Source organism: Lissotriton helveticus, chromosome 1_1 (assembly GCF_964261635.1).
Source record: "Lissotriton helveticus chromosome 1_1, aLisHel1.1, whole genome shotgun sequence".
In the NCBI taxonomy this organism is placed as follows: Eukaryota; Metazoa; Chordata; class Amphibia; order Caudata; family Salamandridae; genus Lissotriton; species Lissotriton helveticus.
Window position 1 is genome coordinate 1,506,613,375 of NC_136057.1, and position 20,173 is coordinate 1,506,633,547.

Here is a 20,173-nt window from a genome sequence, read left to right on the forward strand (position 1 = left end):
AAATCTGGATGATTCATTAAACAAAGTACCACTGTTTGCTTTCCGAAAGAATCAGAGTATTGCCAATCAATTGGTATGGGCAGCACTTCCACAAAAAGAGCAAGCAACTATAAAGTCCTTTATAGGCCTGCCACCCATAAAAGGCCATCGGAAATGTGGGACCTGTGTATGCTGTGCAACCACAGAAGAGGGTGACATCTTCAAACACAAAAACATATCCTGGAAATATGAATCTTTTACGAACTGTAAGTCCAGGTTCGTAGTGTACGGGATCAAATGCCCGTGCGATTTGTTATATATTAGAAAAACCAATCAGGAAGTCAGGACAAGAATAACGCAGCACAAATCAAGAATTAAGAAAAACATCATGACGGCCCCTCTGGTCAATCATTGGCAGACTATGAAACATACAGAAACTGACCTAAAATGGACAGTCATATCAAAAGTGGAATGTGACTTCAGGGGTGGTGACCTGGATGCTAAACTAATCAGGAGTGAGACAATGCTTATTGTAAAGTTCAACACAGCCATGGAAGGCCTCAATGAAATGACGGAACTTTATAAGTTGAGCTAAATTAGTCATTCAATCGTGAGGACCCTGTGGAAATCATCAAGACGGCCGGGTTCCATTGTATATATACCAGAATTAACACACATGCCCGGGTTTCATTGTACATAAATCAGAATCAATGCACATGTCCATCCAGCGCCATGTACATATTCTCACTCCACCAGAGCATTCCTTGTTCCAAAATCTGTGGGGACCCAGCATAATCGAGAAGGACCATTGATAACGGAGAGGAAAGAAAAAAAGTGAAGCCTAATGACGGCTTCTGTATGGGTTCCACTGTAAGCTGCCCCGTCACTACATCGCCCAGAATCCCGCCAGCCCCGGGGGATGGTTTGGCCAGCTGCCAGAGTGTGACACGGACAGGAGTGCTGTAGGTGCAGTATCTTTTATTGAACAAATACACAAACGGGTGTGATTCGGAACAAACATATTCGACATTTAATCCCAGCTTCCAATTCCAATCCGCATACTAACTGTGAAAGCAAAATTCACTTTCCATTTTGCATACTAAGTTCGAAAGTAAACTACACTTCCCAGCATCACTCGCGCATTAGGAGGTGCTTTCAAAAGGGTCATCAGTGCAGACGCGGAAGCAGCTGAATGATCAACAGCGCATTCCGTGGACTGAGTAGTACGCCGCGACCAGGAAATCGGGCTAGAATAGCCAAAGAAGCATTGCTTCTTTTATGTCGGAACTGCTTTTCGACATTTCACGCTGCCTAAACTTACACGCGGAAAACACTTTCATGCTTGTTTTTCCGCAGGGAACACTGCTAGCGTTATTGATTCCAGCGTTTGACAGTTGAAAGGCATGGCAATATTCCACAGAGACTACTCCAGGAAGGTAGGACTTCCTTTTTGAAGGACACACAAGATTTATGCTTGTAAATAAAGAATTGTTCCTAAAAAGCCTCTTCTTTGTCTTTCATAAATGTAGGAAATACTGTGAGTCTTTACCTGCGATACTAAAGAGACCGCGACCAGGCTTTTTGTTTACATCTCACATGACCTGGGGCATTTTGTGAGTATATTGGGTGTGATTAAGATGTATGTGGAGCTGGGACCTTTCTGAATGGCATGGTCAAGTAATAGTGGCTTATTGGTTTATTTTGCCACAGTTTCCCACGTCGTATTGATTTTTGAGGCTCCTTTCTAGTAGGAGGTAAGAAGTGGAAGCTTAGTGTTTGGGCAGTCTAATGATAGAGAATTAAATGGTGGTTACAAATAGATTTTTCTGTTTTCTCCACAGTTATGAGGTCCTGATGAGAACTCCCAACCCACTTGGAGTTCGAAACGCATAGACCCTTAGTTTATACGCCATAAGAGCTCAAAATATCTGCTTTTTTGTTCAAAAATATGAATACAAAAACAGTATTGTTGATGGTGTTTTGTATATGGATTACTGAATGTTTAATGTAAATAGACAATTTTTTCCTTGGTTGTGAGAGCGATTGGCTGAATGTGGAATGTGTTGGTTGATTGGGAGTAATGAATGACTGGGAATGTGTACAGTTTTATTAATTGCTCATTGTATATATTGTTTTTTGGTCGTAGGGATTTAAAATTTGTATAAATGGTATAAAGTAATTGACAAATGTATTTCAAGTGAATGAAATAAATAATGATTTATTCAGACTGAATTACTAGTCTTGGAACCCATGTTTGGTTTCATTCCAATGTGCTGTGACGAATAAGAGGAATTGAGGACAACAGTATTGGCAATTGTTTTGTGTACAGCTCCAGCACTAGGGATGCCTGACTATTCAAAAGAATTCACACTATTCTGTGATACTCGAGATAATTGTGCACTTTCAGTTCTGACCCAAACTCACGGTCTAATGAGACGTCCTGTGGCATATTTTTCTTCCACACTGGATCCAGTGGCATCTGCATTGCCAGGATGTCTGAAAGCAGTAGCTGCAACTTGCATGAGTCTTGAGCAAAGCGAGTCCATTAATATGGGACATCCAGTAACTGTGTATGTTCCACATGCAGTTGTGATATTATTGACAAGAACCAAAACTCAGTACTTAACTCCTAGTCGGCTGACAAAGTATGAGCGAATCATTGTAGGTGCAGGAAATGCAACCATTGGCAGGTGTAATATTTTAAACCCAGCAACCCTGCTACCAGATTCACATTTTGCAGAAGTAAAGGGACAAGTCGAACATGATTGTATCGACCTGACCGAATGCAGTACTAAACCACGTCCTGACATAAAAGAAGAACCATTAATAAATTCAGAGTACGAGCTATTTGTAGATGGCTCATGCATGAGACATGAGGAAGGACGTCTGAGTGCTGCCTATGCCGTGTGCACATTGGGAGGTCCAATTGAAGCATCCTATTTACCTGGAGTAAAGTCTGCACAAGTAGCCAAATTGGTTGCTTTAACAAAAGCATGCAAATTTGGGAGAAATTGGAAAGTAACCATTTACACTGATAGCCAGTATGGTTACGGGGTTGTGCACGATTTTGGCCAACTCTGGATGCAAAGGGAGTTTCTGACTTCTTCAGGTACTCCTATTAAAAATGGTCATTATGTAAAAGATTTGCTTGAAGCAATCCAATTGCCAAAAGAAGTGGCTGTGGTCAAGTACGCTGCTCACCAATCTGGAAATGACAAAGTGACAGCTGGTAACAGATATGCTGACCAATTAGCCCAACATTGTGCCAAATATAAAATGGCTGTAAACAAGAAAATTGATACATGTGGAAACAGCTGCCAACTTATGTTGCTTGAAGGTGTAAGAACGTGGGAGGAAGTGAGAGACTTGAAAAATGAAGCAGAACCAAAAGAAAGGGAAGATTGGAGAAAGATAGGTTGTCAGAGAAGGGCTGAAGGTGGTGTCATTGTTTACCTTGATGGTAGGCCTGTGTTACCAGACTGTATGCTTGCTCCTATGGCTACGATGTACCACGGAGATTCCCACCTAGGGTGGGATGCCATGATCAGGTTATTCAGACAGAGCTGGTTCAATGCGAGGTTCAGGAATGTAGCAGAGAGTCTTTGCCAAAGGTGTCTAGTTTGCCAACAAATGAATCCTGGGAAGAAAACTGTGGTATTACCAGGAAATATTGGGAAGGCAGAGGGTACCTTCGTACGACTACAGATTGATTTTATCCAGTAACCCGCTTGTAGAGGATTAAAATAAGTCCTTGTCTTTGTCTGCCTGTTTTCAAAATGGGTGGAAGCCTACCCAACCAAGAGAAATGATAGCATCACCGTAGCCAAACTCCTACTTGGAGAACTCATACCTAGGTTCGGTTTTCCAGTAACGATTGAATCAGACCTAGGGTCTCATTTTAATAATGAAACAATTGGTCTAATCTGTGAAGCATTCAAAATTGAGCAAACGCTGCACTGTGCATACCGTCCAGAGGCTTCTGGAGTGGTAGAACAACTGAATGGCACAATCAAGTCAAGATTGGAAAAGATGTATAAATCTACCCGATGCTTTACCTTTTGTTCTGATTGGACTCAGAAGCATTCCACACAGAAACACAGGCATGAGTCCTCATGAGATACTCATGGGAAGAGCAATGAGGCAGGCATGGGTGCCAGGACACAAGCTGATAAATATATCTGATAATTTATTACTAGACTTAGTACTAGAGTACTGCTAAGAACTGGCTAACCAAGGGCCTTCTATCTCTCACCAGATTGGGGAAGACACTGTCGCCAGACAATCAACTCCGGCACATGACCTGAACCCAGGTGACTGGGTAGTGATAAAAGAACATACTCGAAAATCTTGCTTGGCACCAAGGTGGGGAAAACCACATCAAGTGATATTGGTTACCACCACAGCTGTGAAGTGGGGAGGAATTCCAAACTGGATCCATGCTAGTCATACTAAAAGGGTGATAGAACCTGAAGAACTAGGCGCTGAAGGTTGTGCAGCTGAGGGATCTCAAGAAGTTGATCCCGAAGTAGTTGATGAGGAACAACCGAGCACCAGCCAGGATGATTGGATTCTAGTAGTTGATATACCTGCAGAATACGTGAGAACCAGAAGTAAAACTTATTTAGACAGTCAGAGTGATAGTGAGGATGAGATAGGTCTAGAAGAACATACTCAGGTTACAGAAATCCCAGTCAAAAGTAATTCTGAGGAGGACCAGATAAAGAAAGATAAAGATACTCAGACATTCGACACCCCACCAAAAACTGCAGAGTCTGAGGAGGGACAGATAGGTATTAGGGCGGAAGCTCAGGCAGAAGAAAATCAAGGGTTCGAAGAGCCTGAGAAGGACTAGATAGGTGTAGAAAAAAGTGTTCAGGAAGAAGAAGGCAAAACAAATCAAAGTCAAAGTCATATTCAGCAAACACCTGAACAAGGCCAGATTAGTAACCAGGCAGAAGAAACAGAAATAAGACCTGGACCTAGTCAGATGGAGAGGGATACAGAGGACAGCATTGAAATAGATGTGCCACAACTGAATGAAAATAAGAGAACACTGGAAGAAGGACAGAGCACAGTGCCAGCTAAAAGACTCAGAAAGGGAGACAAGTGACCTAAATTTGTTAAAAGACTGAAATTTCGTCTCAAAACAATAAATGAAGAACCAGAACAAGTAAACAAAATATCAAATCAAACTGGACCATCCACAGTACAACCCAGAAGGAGGAGTCCCTGTTTGAAAAGACTGAATAATAAATTCAGAGGCCCTGAATGGACTTACGTCATTCTTGAAGATTTTGTAAACTTAGAAATAAGTGACGAAAGTGATGACAAAATAGTTGCTGACCAGACTAACAAAGAAGTGAGACCAATTTGAGAACATTTCACAGGTTAAAAGACTGTGTAAGAGTAATAAAGAGGGGTTGAATCTCCTTGGTCAGAAATGGCTGATCATACTGTTAATGGAAGACCGTAAAGAAACTGTTTGAAAACATGCTGTAGAATATGCACATGTAGTATAGTGATAGTACTCATAGTATGGTTAGGACTGACAGTAACTATCCCTTATCTAATGAGTAGAGACATGAAGAATAACTAACTAATAACTAACATACATGAGAAGGTAGCACTAAAAAAGATAGATACACATGAAAAGGCACTTAGCATTAGACAACACAAAGTAGACTGAGAAGCATCAGATGAGGAAGGATTACACTATAATAGAATTATAAATAGAACACACTTGAACGTGTTTGTTAATCTGTTAGTACATTATGTAGAAGCCATGGAAATAAGTGACTGGTATGTTTGTATGAAATTACCCACTTCAGAAGCTGAGGGTGTCATGTACCATCATTTACCCTTGACATATGGTATTTCATGTAGTATTTTAGCTAGTGTATTTTATAAGCGGGGACCTTTACAGTATTATTATTCTAACTCAGATGTAATATTCTATGAACTTCCTATACGTAGAAACATGAATCCTGTACATACTAAAAGTGATGTAACACGTTACATGGGTGAATATTTTCTAACAATAGGTAATATAGATATCGCTGAAGCACACAGGAACAATGTAACATGCATTTTACGTGAAAAGGAGAAAATATGTTAGAATTTAGTTGAGAAAAGGAGACAGGATTTCCAGAGAAAAGCCACTGATCAAAAACGAAAGATTCCCAAATGGGCTGAGAATACAGGGTTTACCTCTAATGGCAAGACTCAAGCTACTATGTTGCTGTATTTCGAAAAGAAAGGGAAACTCTGTCTCCACAGCTAGAGAACGAGTTATTATAACAATATATTCATTGGTTCCAGTGAATATGAACACAATTATCGTCCTCCGGGGCCCAGGAACGATTTTATCTTTGACTTCAGGTCAACATTGGAAGAATCAGCCCTTGATAATTCTCTCACAATATTAGGAGATTTTAATTTTCATTTCGACCTACCAGACAACCCTGATACTGCTACTCTCTTAGCAGATATGTCCACCTTTGGTCTTCATTCCCTGGTTCATCCCCCCATGCATGAAGCTGGCCATACTTTGGATGGCATCTTCACAAACGTAGCGGGCCTACAAGTCACTCAAATACTTCCCCTCACTTGGACCGATCACCATCTCATCATGGCATCTCTATCAGCGCATGATCTATCTACTAGTAAACGGTGCCCCAATCCCCGTCAACCTTACTTGGCTTGGGCTGATATAGATACCTCAAGGCTGGAAACCCTTCTGGCTGATACCATCCCAGCGCTCTCACCCGACCCTAATACTTCTACTTCCCAATTATACGATTGGCTGAGCTCCGCAGCCACAGAATTGGTCCAAGTCAAGCAACGGTCTCGTAACAGACCTGCTCCTTCGGCCCCATGGTATTCAGAGGCACTACGCACTCAAAAGCAACAGTGTAGGAATAGAGAGAGGCACTGGCGGAAGGATTATGCAGAGGAAGCCAAATCCAAGTACAAAGAGTCAGTGACCAAATATAAAACTTTAATCTCCGAAGCCAAGAGAAAATATTATTGTGAAAGAATATAATTAGCTAAAAACTCCAATAAATTACTTTATGAGACCACCAAACAGTTAGCTGGTCTAACTGCAGATCTGACACCTCCCCCCTCCCAAGCCCTCTGCGATGATCTGTCTAACTTTTTCTTCAGCAAAGTTGAAGATATTTATCGGGTGTTCGCCAATAACATCAATGTCCTCCCGAAACCCCCGATCCCCCATCATGGCCCTACCTTCCTCCAGTTCAAAGAGGTCACCTATGAGCAGATACGTAATATCTCATCTTCTATAAAATCAGGCTCAGCCCTAGACCCATGTCCGCTGAAGGTCCTGCGCCCAATTATGGAAGCGGTTCTTCCGGCCATGACCACAATCTGCAATTCTATGTTTGACACAGGTATCTACCCAGAGATTTTAAAAAAGACCCTCAAAAACCTCTCCTCAAAAAACCCAACTTGGACAGGGAAGAACCTAAAAGCTACCGCCCAATTGCCAATCTTCCACTCTTGGCGAAAATAGTTGAGAAAATCATGAACTCTCAATTATCTTCCTTTCTCGAGGAACACAAACTTCTGGACGAATCACAGTACGGCTTCCGCCAATTCCACGGAACAGAGACTGCCCTGGTTAAAGCGGCGGATGATATCAGAGCTATCCGGGATGGGGGAGGAACGGCAGTTTTGATTCTGTTGGACCTTTCGGCGGCCTTCGACACGGTCGACCATGTCACCTTGGTCGACCGTGTCGAGAGCTTGGGCATTCGATGTAATGCCAAGAGACTGCTCGCCTCTTTTCTTGCAAACAGGTCCCAGGTCGTGACTGTTGGATCCTTCAAGTCATCCCCCTTGTCACTACCATGCGGTGTCCCTCAAGGCTCATCCCTGAGTCCGACACTATTTAACATTTATGTGTCGGACCTTGCCCAAGTCATCCGGGCACATGGGATGAGCCTCACATCTTACGCTGATGACACCCAGTTGGTACTCGCCATCAAGAATGATGGGCCTAAAGTCGCCAGCAATTTCAATCAAGGCATCTCGGCAATCGGGAGTTGGATGGCCTCAAATTGCCTGAAATTGAACTCCGACAAATCGGAAGTTGTCATTTTCGGCAACTTATCCCCGGCGTGGTCATCCAGCTGGTGGCCGTCATCCATAAGCCAGCCCCCGGTTCCAATCTGTAAGGTGAGGAACCTGGGAGTCATGTTTGACAATCGCCTGACCTTTCTACCACACGCAAATCAGATCTCCTCCTCAGCCTTCCATAAATTACGGCTTATTAAATTTTTTTTACCTTTTTTACCTGAGACTGCTGGCAAAACATTGGTGAGCTCCCTGGTTTTGTCTACTTTAGACTATTGCAATGCTCTGTTCTTATGTGCCCAAGAGAGAGTGTTACAGAAAATGCAGGCTATCCAAAATGCCGCTGCCAGGCTTTTAGGACGCATTCCCAAACACCAATCGGTGTCACCCATCATAAAACAGCTCCACTGGTTACCTGTACGAATGAGAATAAAATTCAAGTCTCTTGTCCTAGTATACAAGGCTTTACATAATGTCGGACCTGCATTCCTCACTCAAAATCTCATCCCCTACCATCCTTCCAGAACGCTACGATCAGCTAGCTCACATGATCTGGTGGTACCACGTACCAAATTGGTCTCATGGGGAGATAGAATATTCCTTGTTGCTGCACCAAAACTTTGGAATACCCTGCCACATTCAATTAAAACAAGTACCGCCCTTTTGTCTTTCCGTAAGCAGCTTAAGACCTGGCTTTTTAATCAATGAACCTCCAGCTCCCCCGTTGGTTGAACACTGCAGTAATTCAGCGCCGAGATGCCCAAGGGCCTTCGTTCACGCTTTATAAGTGTTAAAATAAATAAATAAATAAATAAATAAATAAATAAATAAATTAGAAGGAAATTGGGGGTTGGGGATTCAAAGATGGAACTGAACCTTTGTTTCCTGGAATATATTATATTTGCGGGAACAAAGCATATTTTAAATTGACTGAACACTGGTATGGGAGTTGCTATTTTGGAATAGTATTCCCAAAGGTGTATCATGTAAATAAAATCACTGGAAACAATGAAGATACTAATGGACTAATACGTAGTAAAAGAGCAACTTTTGCTGAAATTGTAGGTGATATATTTAGTGCAATAATACCGTCAGTGGGAGTGGTTCTTAATACTCAAAGAATCTGCAAATTATCAACAGTGGTGGATCGCTTATCGACTGACACTGCTGGAGGATTTTTGTGATCAATACCGAATTGGTTGCGATCAGATCAATGGTTTTACAAAATCGACTTGCTCTTGATACCCTATTAGCAAAAGAGGACCGAGTCTGTAGAATGTTGAAAGCGCAACATTGTTGCACTTATATACCAGACAAACGTGTTGAAATTAAAGGGTATGTAAAGAATATTACACATTTGGAAAGAGAACTCAAACCACTGGAGGTTGACAGTGCATGGACGAGACTCACAGATGGTCTCTCCTCCATAGTTAGTTGGTTTTCTAATGTAGGGAAAAATTTGTAGGTAGAATACTGATGCCAATGGTGGGAATAGCCCTAATAATTCTAGGGATAGTAATTTGTTGCAAATGTCATAAGCACAAAAAGACATATACAGTAAATAAAAGAGGGAATAAGAGAAATATTGATGAACTTGAGTTAGAAGAACTGAATGGAAACTTATACAAGAGAGTGAAAAAGTTTCACATGAATAATGAAAAAAAAACAAACAGAATGTTTGAAGAAATTGAGTTAAGAGAAATGTGATAAGTTGGCATCTGTTTCATTAATTGGGATGATATAAAATATCATCAAAGAGGGGATTGATGGAGCAAGGTTGCGCACGTAAAGCAACTTGCTCGGACTCAACACTCTTGAAATAACTTGTAATATATTAATTAACATGTTTTGTGTACTAATAATTGCAATACACAACATACTAGGCATCTAGGGGAAACTTGCCTATGTGCTTTTACTAACAGTAATCCGCTTGCATTAAAATGGCTGCTGCTACGCTGGACTTCTTACTGCGCATGCGTCTGTCACACTCACGTTATATGACGTACTCTCTGCTTTGGTGGGAAACTTTTGCTTCTGCGCACTCGAACTAAAATGGCTGTTTTGTATACTAACGTGCAAGAAGCTTGCATCGCTGCTTTTGCTAAGCTGTTCGTTCTGCTTAATCTCTAATGCAATAGTTAAAATAATTTAATGGGAATAGAGTAGAGATAAGTGGTATACAGTGCCTTCATTTATTTCTCTGTTCTAAAACTGTTTCTCTTCCATTTTTGCATGTATCATATTTCGGGCCTGGGATGTGCAGTGACTCCATTTTTGAAACCCACACCGCGCATGTGCAAAAGATTGCAATAAAACTCAAGTCATTGGCATTGAACCTATGCCAGATACTGTCCTACCAGTGATGTTCTTGGGAGTGTGAACTTTCAACACCAAGAGAGGAAGCTGGACTGTACATGCTGAAAACTAGTTGTGCTAATATTGATACTTTTATTGACGGGTGGCATAAAAGTGCCTGGGAAAATAAAGTTCTGGGCAGGAACGCTAATTGCAATATTCTAAAGAAAAGTTTCATTTTGGTATGGTGTGATGACCTCTCCTCGTCTTTTGTCCAATCAAATTTGGGGATTCTTACACTTGAAACATTGGGGGGTGGTACACTGACCTGGAAAATAGTATAACTAGGGTAGGCTTAGCTAGTTAACTTGTCCGAATAGCTGACCTGTCACTGACCCAACGCACTCAATAGGTGATCGAGAGCAGAGTTGCTGGCGGAGCACTCTGTCAGAAGATTCGATAACCCAATCGGGGTTCGGGAACAAGGGTGCTGGCGGAGCACTCTGTCGGAAGATTCGATAACCCAATCGGGGTTTGGCTGTGAGCTGCAGAGAGGGTTGTAGCGCCGGCGTAGCAACTTTAACTGTGGGTGCCGGTCTTAGCCTGTGGTGGTCCTGTCCTGATCCAATTTGGCTGCATCTATCCTGATTTCTGGTCTTCACCTGTTGTCTTGCTGGTACCTGCACTTTCGGGATTCTGTCCTTTATCCCAGCCCGTGGCCAGGGTTGGTCTTCACATCATTAGGTAAATATTTTACGTGGGCATGTCATTGTATTGTTTCCCTCTTCCTACCCTTCCTACTGTCAAATGCTTAAAGACAGACTTATAAAATATATGTATATTTTCATTTTAATAGTTATTTTCCTAATTGAAAGATCTTTGGTTTCCAATGCTTGGATTATGACATTTAAGAAATTTTAGATAAAGAGTTTAAACCTTTCCCGAGTTTGTGGTTATTAGATGAGTGGAAATGTTATTTTTCTACCTATTTTCCTGCTAACTCCCTTGATCCCTTAGGACCTTAGGTACCTAGGTCGTGGATTGGTAGGTCAAGGTATAGCGATTAAGAGTCCTAAAAATAAATACACTGATGTAGAGCGACGGTTACCTGGTTAAAGAATATTAGTATTTAATGAGTATTGTTTATGGGCCCAGGTGAGTATTGGTGAACCATGACTGGGTGACCTGCGCGCTCTATCAACTGTACGTCATGATTGATAGTCGGATCTTTTTCTGAATTATTACCTAATTTGATAGAAGGTAAATGATATATGGCTGTTTGCAGGTTCAAATGTTTAAGTGAATAGAAACAAGTTGCATATTTTTGTTTATTTTGTCTGAATATTGGGAACATCATTTACTCTGAACCCTCCTTCATAATGCACCTGTCTTTAAGGCGGTTGGATGGTAAGCCCATGAAATGGTTCCAAAAAGGTTGTGTTTTATGTAAATGATACCTTTGTTCAGTCATACCGTTTTTAGCCAAGGACAAATGAATTTACATTTTAGGGCGTATATTAAAGTTCATTAGCTGTTAGCTGACTGTGGTAAAGTGTAAGCTTCCTGCGTATTCGCTTCACTAAAGGTGAACATGTTTCTAAAGTTGCATTATGTATTATAGCTTCTCCACAGCAGTTCTTTCTACTGGTCTTCCTTGCAAGCAATCATGGCCACTCACAACTGCTCTATTTTCTTGTATTATCCATGTTCACTCATATTTCTAATTCGTAAGATTAGTGATGCTGGACACATATGTCGCGAGTGTTGTTAATTTCTACACAATAATATATTGCACAAGGCAGTAATAAATGGAATGTATCTATTTCATGGATGAGACTGCTTTATTTTGCCTGCGAGAGTACGACAAAATGTCACACATAAGCACAGTGAAAACATGAAAATGTCACACATAAGTGAACTGAAAACCTGGAAGTTAGTTTACAGTGAATAGCACTCAAAAGCTGTTTGCACTGTATTAAGTCAGGCTGGTCCATGAAGAATCATTTGGGAAGTGATTTTAAATACTTATACTGTATCTAAAGACTGGGACCAGCTAGAAACATAATGAAACAGCTAATTTTTATAGTTTCTTAAATCCAACTCAATGGTAACCCCGGATGTTTAATACGCAACATTTAGAAAGGTACCTTTCTCTTGAATGAATATCTTAAAGGCTAATTTGCATTGGTTCTCCAACCTCTCCCAGCCAGCAATTAGCCTTGAATAGGAATGACCAGATGTTAAATGCCTCCCAGGAGAAAACAATAAACTGTCCTTAATGGGCAGAGAGGTCTCTGAATTCCACAAAATATGTCGTGTGGGAGTTGTGGGCATTCTTTTTGACATTATAGTGTCAAATCCTGAAAGCCTTGGTCCTACCAGACTTCTGTCTCTAGATTTATTGTGGGTACAGTGTCTGCCTTAATCTGTATTTTAGTATTAGATATGGGAGGACACTGGGATTAACATTACACACTCCCCATGCCCCAGCCTTCAGAGGCCAAGTTTAGTGTGGCCAAAGACTTTCGCCACCTTCAAAATGCTTAAAGTGGGTAGGGATGGCCCTGCAAACATTTACCCCATTGGTTATGATGGGCCAAGGAGTCATTCACACCCACTAGCTTGGGCCACGCATAAATCTGGCACCTCCAGGCACCCCCTTCAGAACACTTTCTGGACTTGATGAAGATCAGAAGAGGACTAGAACTGCAACATGTGACCTGAGAGCTATGAAGGACTGGACCTGCTCTCTCTTGTACCAATAACAAAGAATCAGACTCCAAAGGTAATTTGGCTAATCTCTTGTGTAAGTACAGGGCCATGAAAGCTTCAAGAGGCCTTTTCCGAAAAGAATCCTGCTGGCTTGTGGCACTTAGACTTGGACTGTACCCCAGTGTTGGCCTTTGTCCGACACCCTGTGAGTCTCTAAGTTCCTCCCTTCAGCTCCTGGGGAACGTTAGTGCACTTCTGTGGTGGATTATGACCTAAAAGACTAAATTAGAAGATAAAATCTTTTACTGGGACGAATCTGGTTGGTGTAACCAACCTGCGCTCCATCAAAGTCAGCCTTAAATTGCACCTAGGTCCCACTCTACTGCGACTATTGACTATCATTGTTTATTTATGCTTTTTGCCACTATTTCTTCTTAAGTCTGAAAAAAATCATGGCTCCGGTTCCCGTTATTGGATTTTTGTCATTATGTTTATTAAAAGTTATTCTATTTTTCTAATTGAGGTTGGAATTTTTAAAGTTTTGGATTTTGACTTTATTACTGTTTTGGAAATGCATTAATACTTTACATTTTCCCTAAAATTAAGCCTATCTGCTCTGTGCTGTAGCTACCAGGGGGCTAAGATCTATTAACTGACATTGACCATGACACCATTTGTAACTATTCCTTGTGATAGGTAGTGACCCACCCCAAAACATAATCTAATTTTTACAATGATATAGACTAGTATGAGCAGTGCATGACAGCAGTAAGAGAGTATGCTCATATCGCAATGAGCTATTGAACATTGTAGGTCATGAACACTCGCATGTAGCCCATCAGCAAGCCACACAAAGTTGCAATGCGTGTTCTTACCTTAAAGTGGGACCTGCAGAGGATGGTCTTAGGAGTTTGCTGAAAAAGAAAAAAACAATAAACACAATTAGCTCCTTAAATGTAATATACAAAGTATAATTAATTGTTGAAATAGCAACATTTGTTGCAATACTCATCATAAATGAGAACAACTACTAACCGTATTGATCATATCATTCCCTATGACTGTTGTTTATCAATGTCTCATCAACCTTGTTGTTGCACTTCAGTGTTATTACCCAAGTTTGGTTTCCCCGTTGTACAATAGCTTTAGGTCTCTTTAGCAAGTGCCTGAAGCTTGATATTCCACATATCTACACCCACCCTTGTTCTTAGAGCTGTTTCCCAGAATGCAACACTTCACTTTCCAAACATGTCAAATGTGTCATGCCAGGGCTTTTTTTGGCTGGTAATTGGACTAAGAGAGCCTTTTGGAGCACCGCAGCTTAAGCTTCTGCTGGGGTCCGGGCTTCCCCTCACCTCCGCCTGTGTTTCATCATTGGAAGGCAGACTAGCAGTAACAGAGGAATCTGGAGCTTCCAGCTTCCTCTGGTGAGTTGGTGATGTCTCTCTGTGCTAAAGGAGGAAGTAGGGAAAGGAGGCGAGGAAAAGGGAAGAGAATGGAGCTATTACCTTCCTTTTGACTGTTGTGCAGAGACAGGAGGAGGGAGGAACAAAGGGAAAAAGGGAGGAAGGAGAAACAAAGGGAGTAAGAAGAGGAAGTAAAAAAAGAGCAGTTATGTGTTGTAGAGCGATCATGACTTTTATTCACCAGCATTGCTGGTTTTTTTTTTATCTTTTCTACAAGCACTGACTACATCCACTGCCGGTATGTATATATACCAGGAGCAACAACTTGTGGAATCTACGGTACCGAGGCTTTCCAGGTACGAGCAAGACCCCTTCTCAACAAGGGCTACGCGGCAGGAAGCAGCAGTTCCGGTTCCTGGGACTTCGTTACGTTCTCCGGCGAGGAGAAAGCCGCAGCGCCCCTGCTTGGCCGTCAATGTGTTTCAGTGGGCGGTTGACCGGAATCTGTGTTCCTACTTGCTACGGGACCGGAGCCGAGTTGTGGTAACCCCGGAGAACACTTAGGAGCGAGCAGTGAGAAGTTGCGCGACAACGGGTAGGACATTTATTTCCATTTACCCGGTTGTCGTTTTTGGTGCCATTTAACATACTAGCCATAACGTATAGCGCTTAATGAAATGGCCGCCGATAGACTACGCAATCGTGCACAGGCAGCAGCATCCATGTTTCTTGATTCCCCGGCTGGGGGGTCAATCAGTGCCATACCATCAATACAGGAAACAGGAACTCCCACAGTTAGAGACCTCTTTAAACAACTGGAGCGATTAATGCGTGCAGAACAGTCGAAATGGTGGGAGCATCGGTCTCTCTCTCGCTACCTGGAAGTGGGGCGTGTACCCAGGGGGTTACGAAGTACTATTGCCCCCAGCTATGACGACCCGGACCCTGCAATGTTAGCGGAATGGGCAGAGGCAAACCTAGACTGTTCTAAGGTATATCTACGCATTTTGGTAAAATACGCCGAAAGCGACCGCATCAAGCTCCAGCTAAAAATAGATGCATTAGAGGATGAGATCTCCAAACATGAAATCAATGACGCCATCACCAAGTTACGGACGGATATGATGAATCGCCTGGCTAAGGAAGAAGAAACTATTAAGAGAAGGAAAGCATTCAAGTTTGAAAGAGATAGAGCTGATTATGCGAATGGACAGGTTTTTACTTTTGCTAAAAAGTATGATGCAGTAAAAGCCAAAGCGCGCTCCAATCTGACTCACCAACAAGCAAGGGAAGAAACCCTGCTCCCTGCAACGTCTTTCTCGAGCTTAAGTTCAGTGGTGGAAAGTGATCTGGAAATGGACCCCAGCCGTGATGCAGCTTTGGGGTTTACCAAACTTTCCTTGGCACAGGAGGTGGATTGCCTGTGTCAAGACCGGCGAGAAACTCTTCGATCACACAAAGCCCGCGCACCAAAAAACAGCGGGCAAACCACAAACGCTGGCAACGCCGGAAATGCTGTTCCAGGAACATCAAACGACAGCAATCAGGGCAAACAAAATCATTGGAAGCGCAACCAAAGAAGGAATCGCAAAACCAAATCAAATCAGTAATCAACCTCACAAACCTGAAACTGACATCTGCAGAAACAGCTGTATTGAATTTAGGACTTTCATATTGCCCGCCTTGCAATATGAATTATGCTGACACTCGAATGGATCTTTATAAATTCACAAGAAAGTTAAAACTTAAAAAATTCTTTGAATTACATCCCAAAGATCCCAGTCCACCAGTAACAGCATCTAGTCCTACCTTCTCCAGTACCCAAAGCCAGACCACCTTTAATACTATCTGGGATTTACAACAACAATCATCAGCAGGCAACTTGAGGGAAGTCCCACTTGAACATTCTGGGATACAAACTACACCATTTAAGCCAAAATCGACTTTCCAGCCGATCATGGCCCATGACAATTTGGATTCTTTTCAAGAAATTGTAGTGCGTGATGTCAAACAACTGTACACCGCTACTAATAGAAAGAAATTCTATATCTCGAAACAGAATCAATGTTACTACCAATTGGTCAAGAAATTGAAATTAGATCATAACATCATTGTAAAAGAAGCCGACAAGGGCGGGAATGTCATCCTCTGGCCGGGAGCTATGTATCTTTAGCAAGCGGATCTGCAATTGAATGATTCATCATGTTATCGCAGAAGCAACATACAAATTGTGAAAAATACCTGGATTGAGCAAACCAACAAGCTCCAGATTTGGCGAAGTGCAGGGCTTTTATCGCATGAGGAGTTCAGATACCTCAAAAAAGAACATCCGGTAATCCCCTCCTTCTACTTACTTCCCAAAGTTCATAAGGACATTGCTACACCGCCGGGACGCCCCATCATCTCGGCAATAGACAGTTCTTTGGAACATGTTTCCAAATACATTGATTTTTTTCTTCAGCACCATGTCAGGAAACTGGGCTCATTCGTCCAAGATTCCTTTGATTTCCTTGATAAAATTGCTGATTTTGCATGGGATGACGATATGGTGCTCATGACATTGGATGTCTCATCCCTCTATACTTCTATCAGACATGGGGATGGTCTCAAGGCCCTGGACTATTACCTCAACAAAGATTTACCTCATCCAACAGCACATAACAAAATGTTGATCGAAATGACCAAAATGTGCTTGGAACAGAATTTTTTAATTTTCAATGGCATAATACATCATCAGATAAGGGGTGTGGCAATGGAGGCCTGCTTCTCACCCAGCTACGCGTGTTTACACGTTGGGCTGTGGGAGGAGCAGGTCCTTGCCACCCAGCACCATGAACTCGTGTGCAACAACATTGCCCTATACCTTCGTTACATTGACGATGTTTTTATTATTTGGAGAGGCAATCAGGACAGTGCCAGGGCCTTTGTTAATTTGATCAATGTGAACAATGTTAATCTCAACTTTACTGCCAATCTAAGTTCTGAATTGATTTGTTTTTTGGATGTGGAGATATTTGTGAGAGATTCTGCCCTGAACACTCGGCTTTATCGAAAGCCCAGTGCTGGCAACACTATATTGCATTCCAACAGTCAACATCCTGCCCATCTGATTCGAAGCATTCCTTTCGGGGAAATGCTCCGAATCCGGCGGATTTGCAGCACTGATGCCGAATGTGCAATTGCACAGGAGGCATGTAAAGTACGTTTCCTTGAAAGGGGCTATTCCTCAGAAATTGTCATGAAAGCCATCAGACGCTCTAACTCAATAAGCAGGCAGGAGGCATTAATCCCCAAATCCAAGAGAGTTAACATGGTGGATCTAACAACAGATAAGGGACAAATGAGTTCTCCACGACTCATCCTAGCATTTAATCGACAACATGGTGCATTACGTAAAATCGTAAACAAGAATTGGAACTTGGTCCGTAGTGACCCTGTGATTGGTCACAAAATAGGTACCAAACCCATCTTGACTTTTAGGAAGTCCCCTTCCATGGCCAAATCCTTGGTGAGTAACACCTTAGAGCCCAAGGTCTCTACTACTTGGGGGGCATTGAAGAAGGGCTTTAAAACATGCCCTCAATGCAAAGCCTGCCGACAGGGTATCAACAGAACCCACTTCCAAAGCCCCTTTCAACAACATCCTACTGCCATCACAAAATGGCTTAACTGTAAAACCGAGTTTGCCATTTATGTGTTGGAATGCCCTTGTGGGCTCCAATATGTGGGCAGCACTAAGCTGCCCGCTCACAGGCGCATACTTCAACACATAAGGGCAATAACGGGGCATGACCAGAACTATCCGGTTGCCAGGCATTTTCAGGAGAAACATCTGGGTATCCCTGACAAACTCCAATTTTTCCTAATTGACTGTGTTGAGCCCTCAAGGAGGGGAGGTGACCGTGAGGCCAAACTCCGCCTCCTTGAGACGCGATACATCTTGGAGCTCAACACCAAGAACCCCAATGGCCTCAATGACAGAGAGGATCTTTACACCTGCCTTTAGGATTTTTTGGAGTTTCCTATTATTAAGACCTGTCCGGATGCAGTAATTTTCATTGATCCCATTATATTGTGTTTCTGTATTCTATATTTTACAATTTGGGACACTGTGGCATATGTTTTTAACATTTGAGACTTTTTTAATTGTAAGCACTTTACTGATATTTGCACTATTTCTTCTTGCACTTTTGGCTATTTAAGTCTTCTTGATGTGACTTGCCCACTTGGGCCTTACTTCTGAGATTCAGTTCCATAAGACATTGGACAAACGCTGCTATCATTTATTTATGAGCTATTTTTCAAAGGGGTTCTACATGAATAGGGAGAAATAACTCACTGGTTATACATAGATAATATTAATTGTCATGTAAATACTTTGTTTGTTCTTTCATCATGTTATTTTGCCCGACTAATATGCTCTTTTTCCATGAATTCTGTGATATTGGATTTTATGGATTGTGCTTCTGCCAGTTATATATTTGTTTCATTGTAAACATTGCTTTGGCTAGGTTGCACGTTAGCGGCGTTTTCACTATATAGTATTTTGTCCATGTCCATGACTGAATTATATTGCACTGTCACTTTAAATAGCCTCACAAACCATGTGTAGTTTGTCATGTGATCAAGCCTCCCTGGAGGCGAAACGCGTCATGGCGGCAGCGCTGGCTTCACTGGTTTAAATCTTACTTTGCACCAGCATTCTTTGGGTCGGCTCTTTGTTGTATATTACTGGAGGTGCACGTTTGTCCACCGGGAGCAACAACTTGTGGAATATATATATATATATATATTCACTGAAAAAACCATAGGTTATAGACCATATATAGTTAGGAATTAGCATTTACAAAACCTTGAAAATTCACTGAAAAAACCATAGGTTATAGACCATATATAGTTAGGAATTAGCATTTAAAAAACCTTATTTTACTCACACAAAACCATTGAAATTCCATATATAGTTAGTTGCACTAACTATATATCGCGCACCCGCAATCCACTGCTGATCATGTCACATATTACATCATTCATGACATGGTCAGTGACATCACTGATGACATCACTGATGACATCTCAAATGACATCACTGATGACATCACTGATGACATCTCAAATGACATCACTGATGACTACATCCAGTGACTGTATAATTCTGTAAAGTTAAAATATGTCTTACATATTGAAGAATGAGTGGATGTATAAGTGTCTTGATGAAGGATTTAGTAGGGGCATGGCTGACTGTATGAGTGACTGATTAAATGTGTCTCACTGAGTGCATGGGTTAGTGACTAAACTGTCTTAATTTGTGCATCATTATGTCTGTTGGTGTGTAAGCTGCTGCATGTGTTGATCATTAGCTATATGATTAACTGTATGGGTTATTGATTGGTTGCCAAAGCATTTGTATGGGAGACTGAGTGTGTGTGTGGGTGGCTGGGAGGTGTATGACTCTCTGCATAGATGTGTGAGCAGTTGATTGACTAGATGTATGGGTTCAAAAGTGCATGTGGAAACAGCTGTATGGGCGGTTGACTGTGTGCATGAGTGTATTGGTGAGTGAATGGATATCTCAGTGCTACATGTCAAAGTAAGTACATATGTAAAACACAGTACATGTGAAAGTTGACATATATAAATAACTGTGCATAAGAGCCAGTGAATGTGTGAGTGGCTGTATGGATCATTGT

At 41.8% G+C, this 20,173-nt stretch overlaps 1 protein-coding gene across 2 annotated transcripts in view; it reads right to left on the minus strand.

Moving 5' to 3' along the window:
• Positions 1–20,173, minus strand: part of LOC144828515 (lactoperoxidase-like) — a 1,612,675-nt gene that overhangs the window by 1,301,350 nt on the left and 291,152 nt on the right. For both annotated transcript variants that reach the window (XM_078686761.1, XM_078686752.1), the window contains exon 4: positions 13,956–13,994. In XM_078686761.1, coding sequence (XP_078542887.1) covers positions 13,956–13,994 — 39 coding nt within the window. The remainder of the gene's footprint in view (positions 1–13,955; positions 13,995–20,173) is intronic.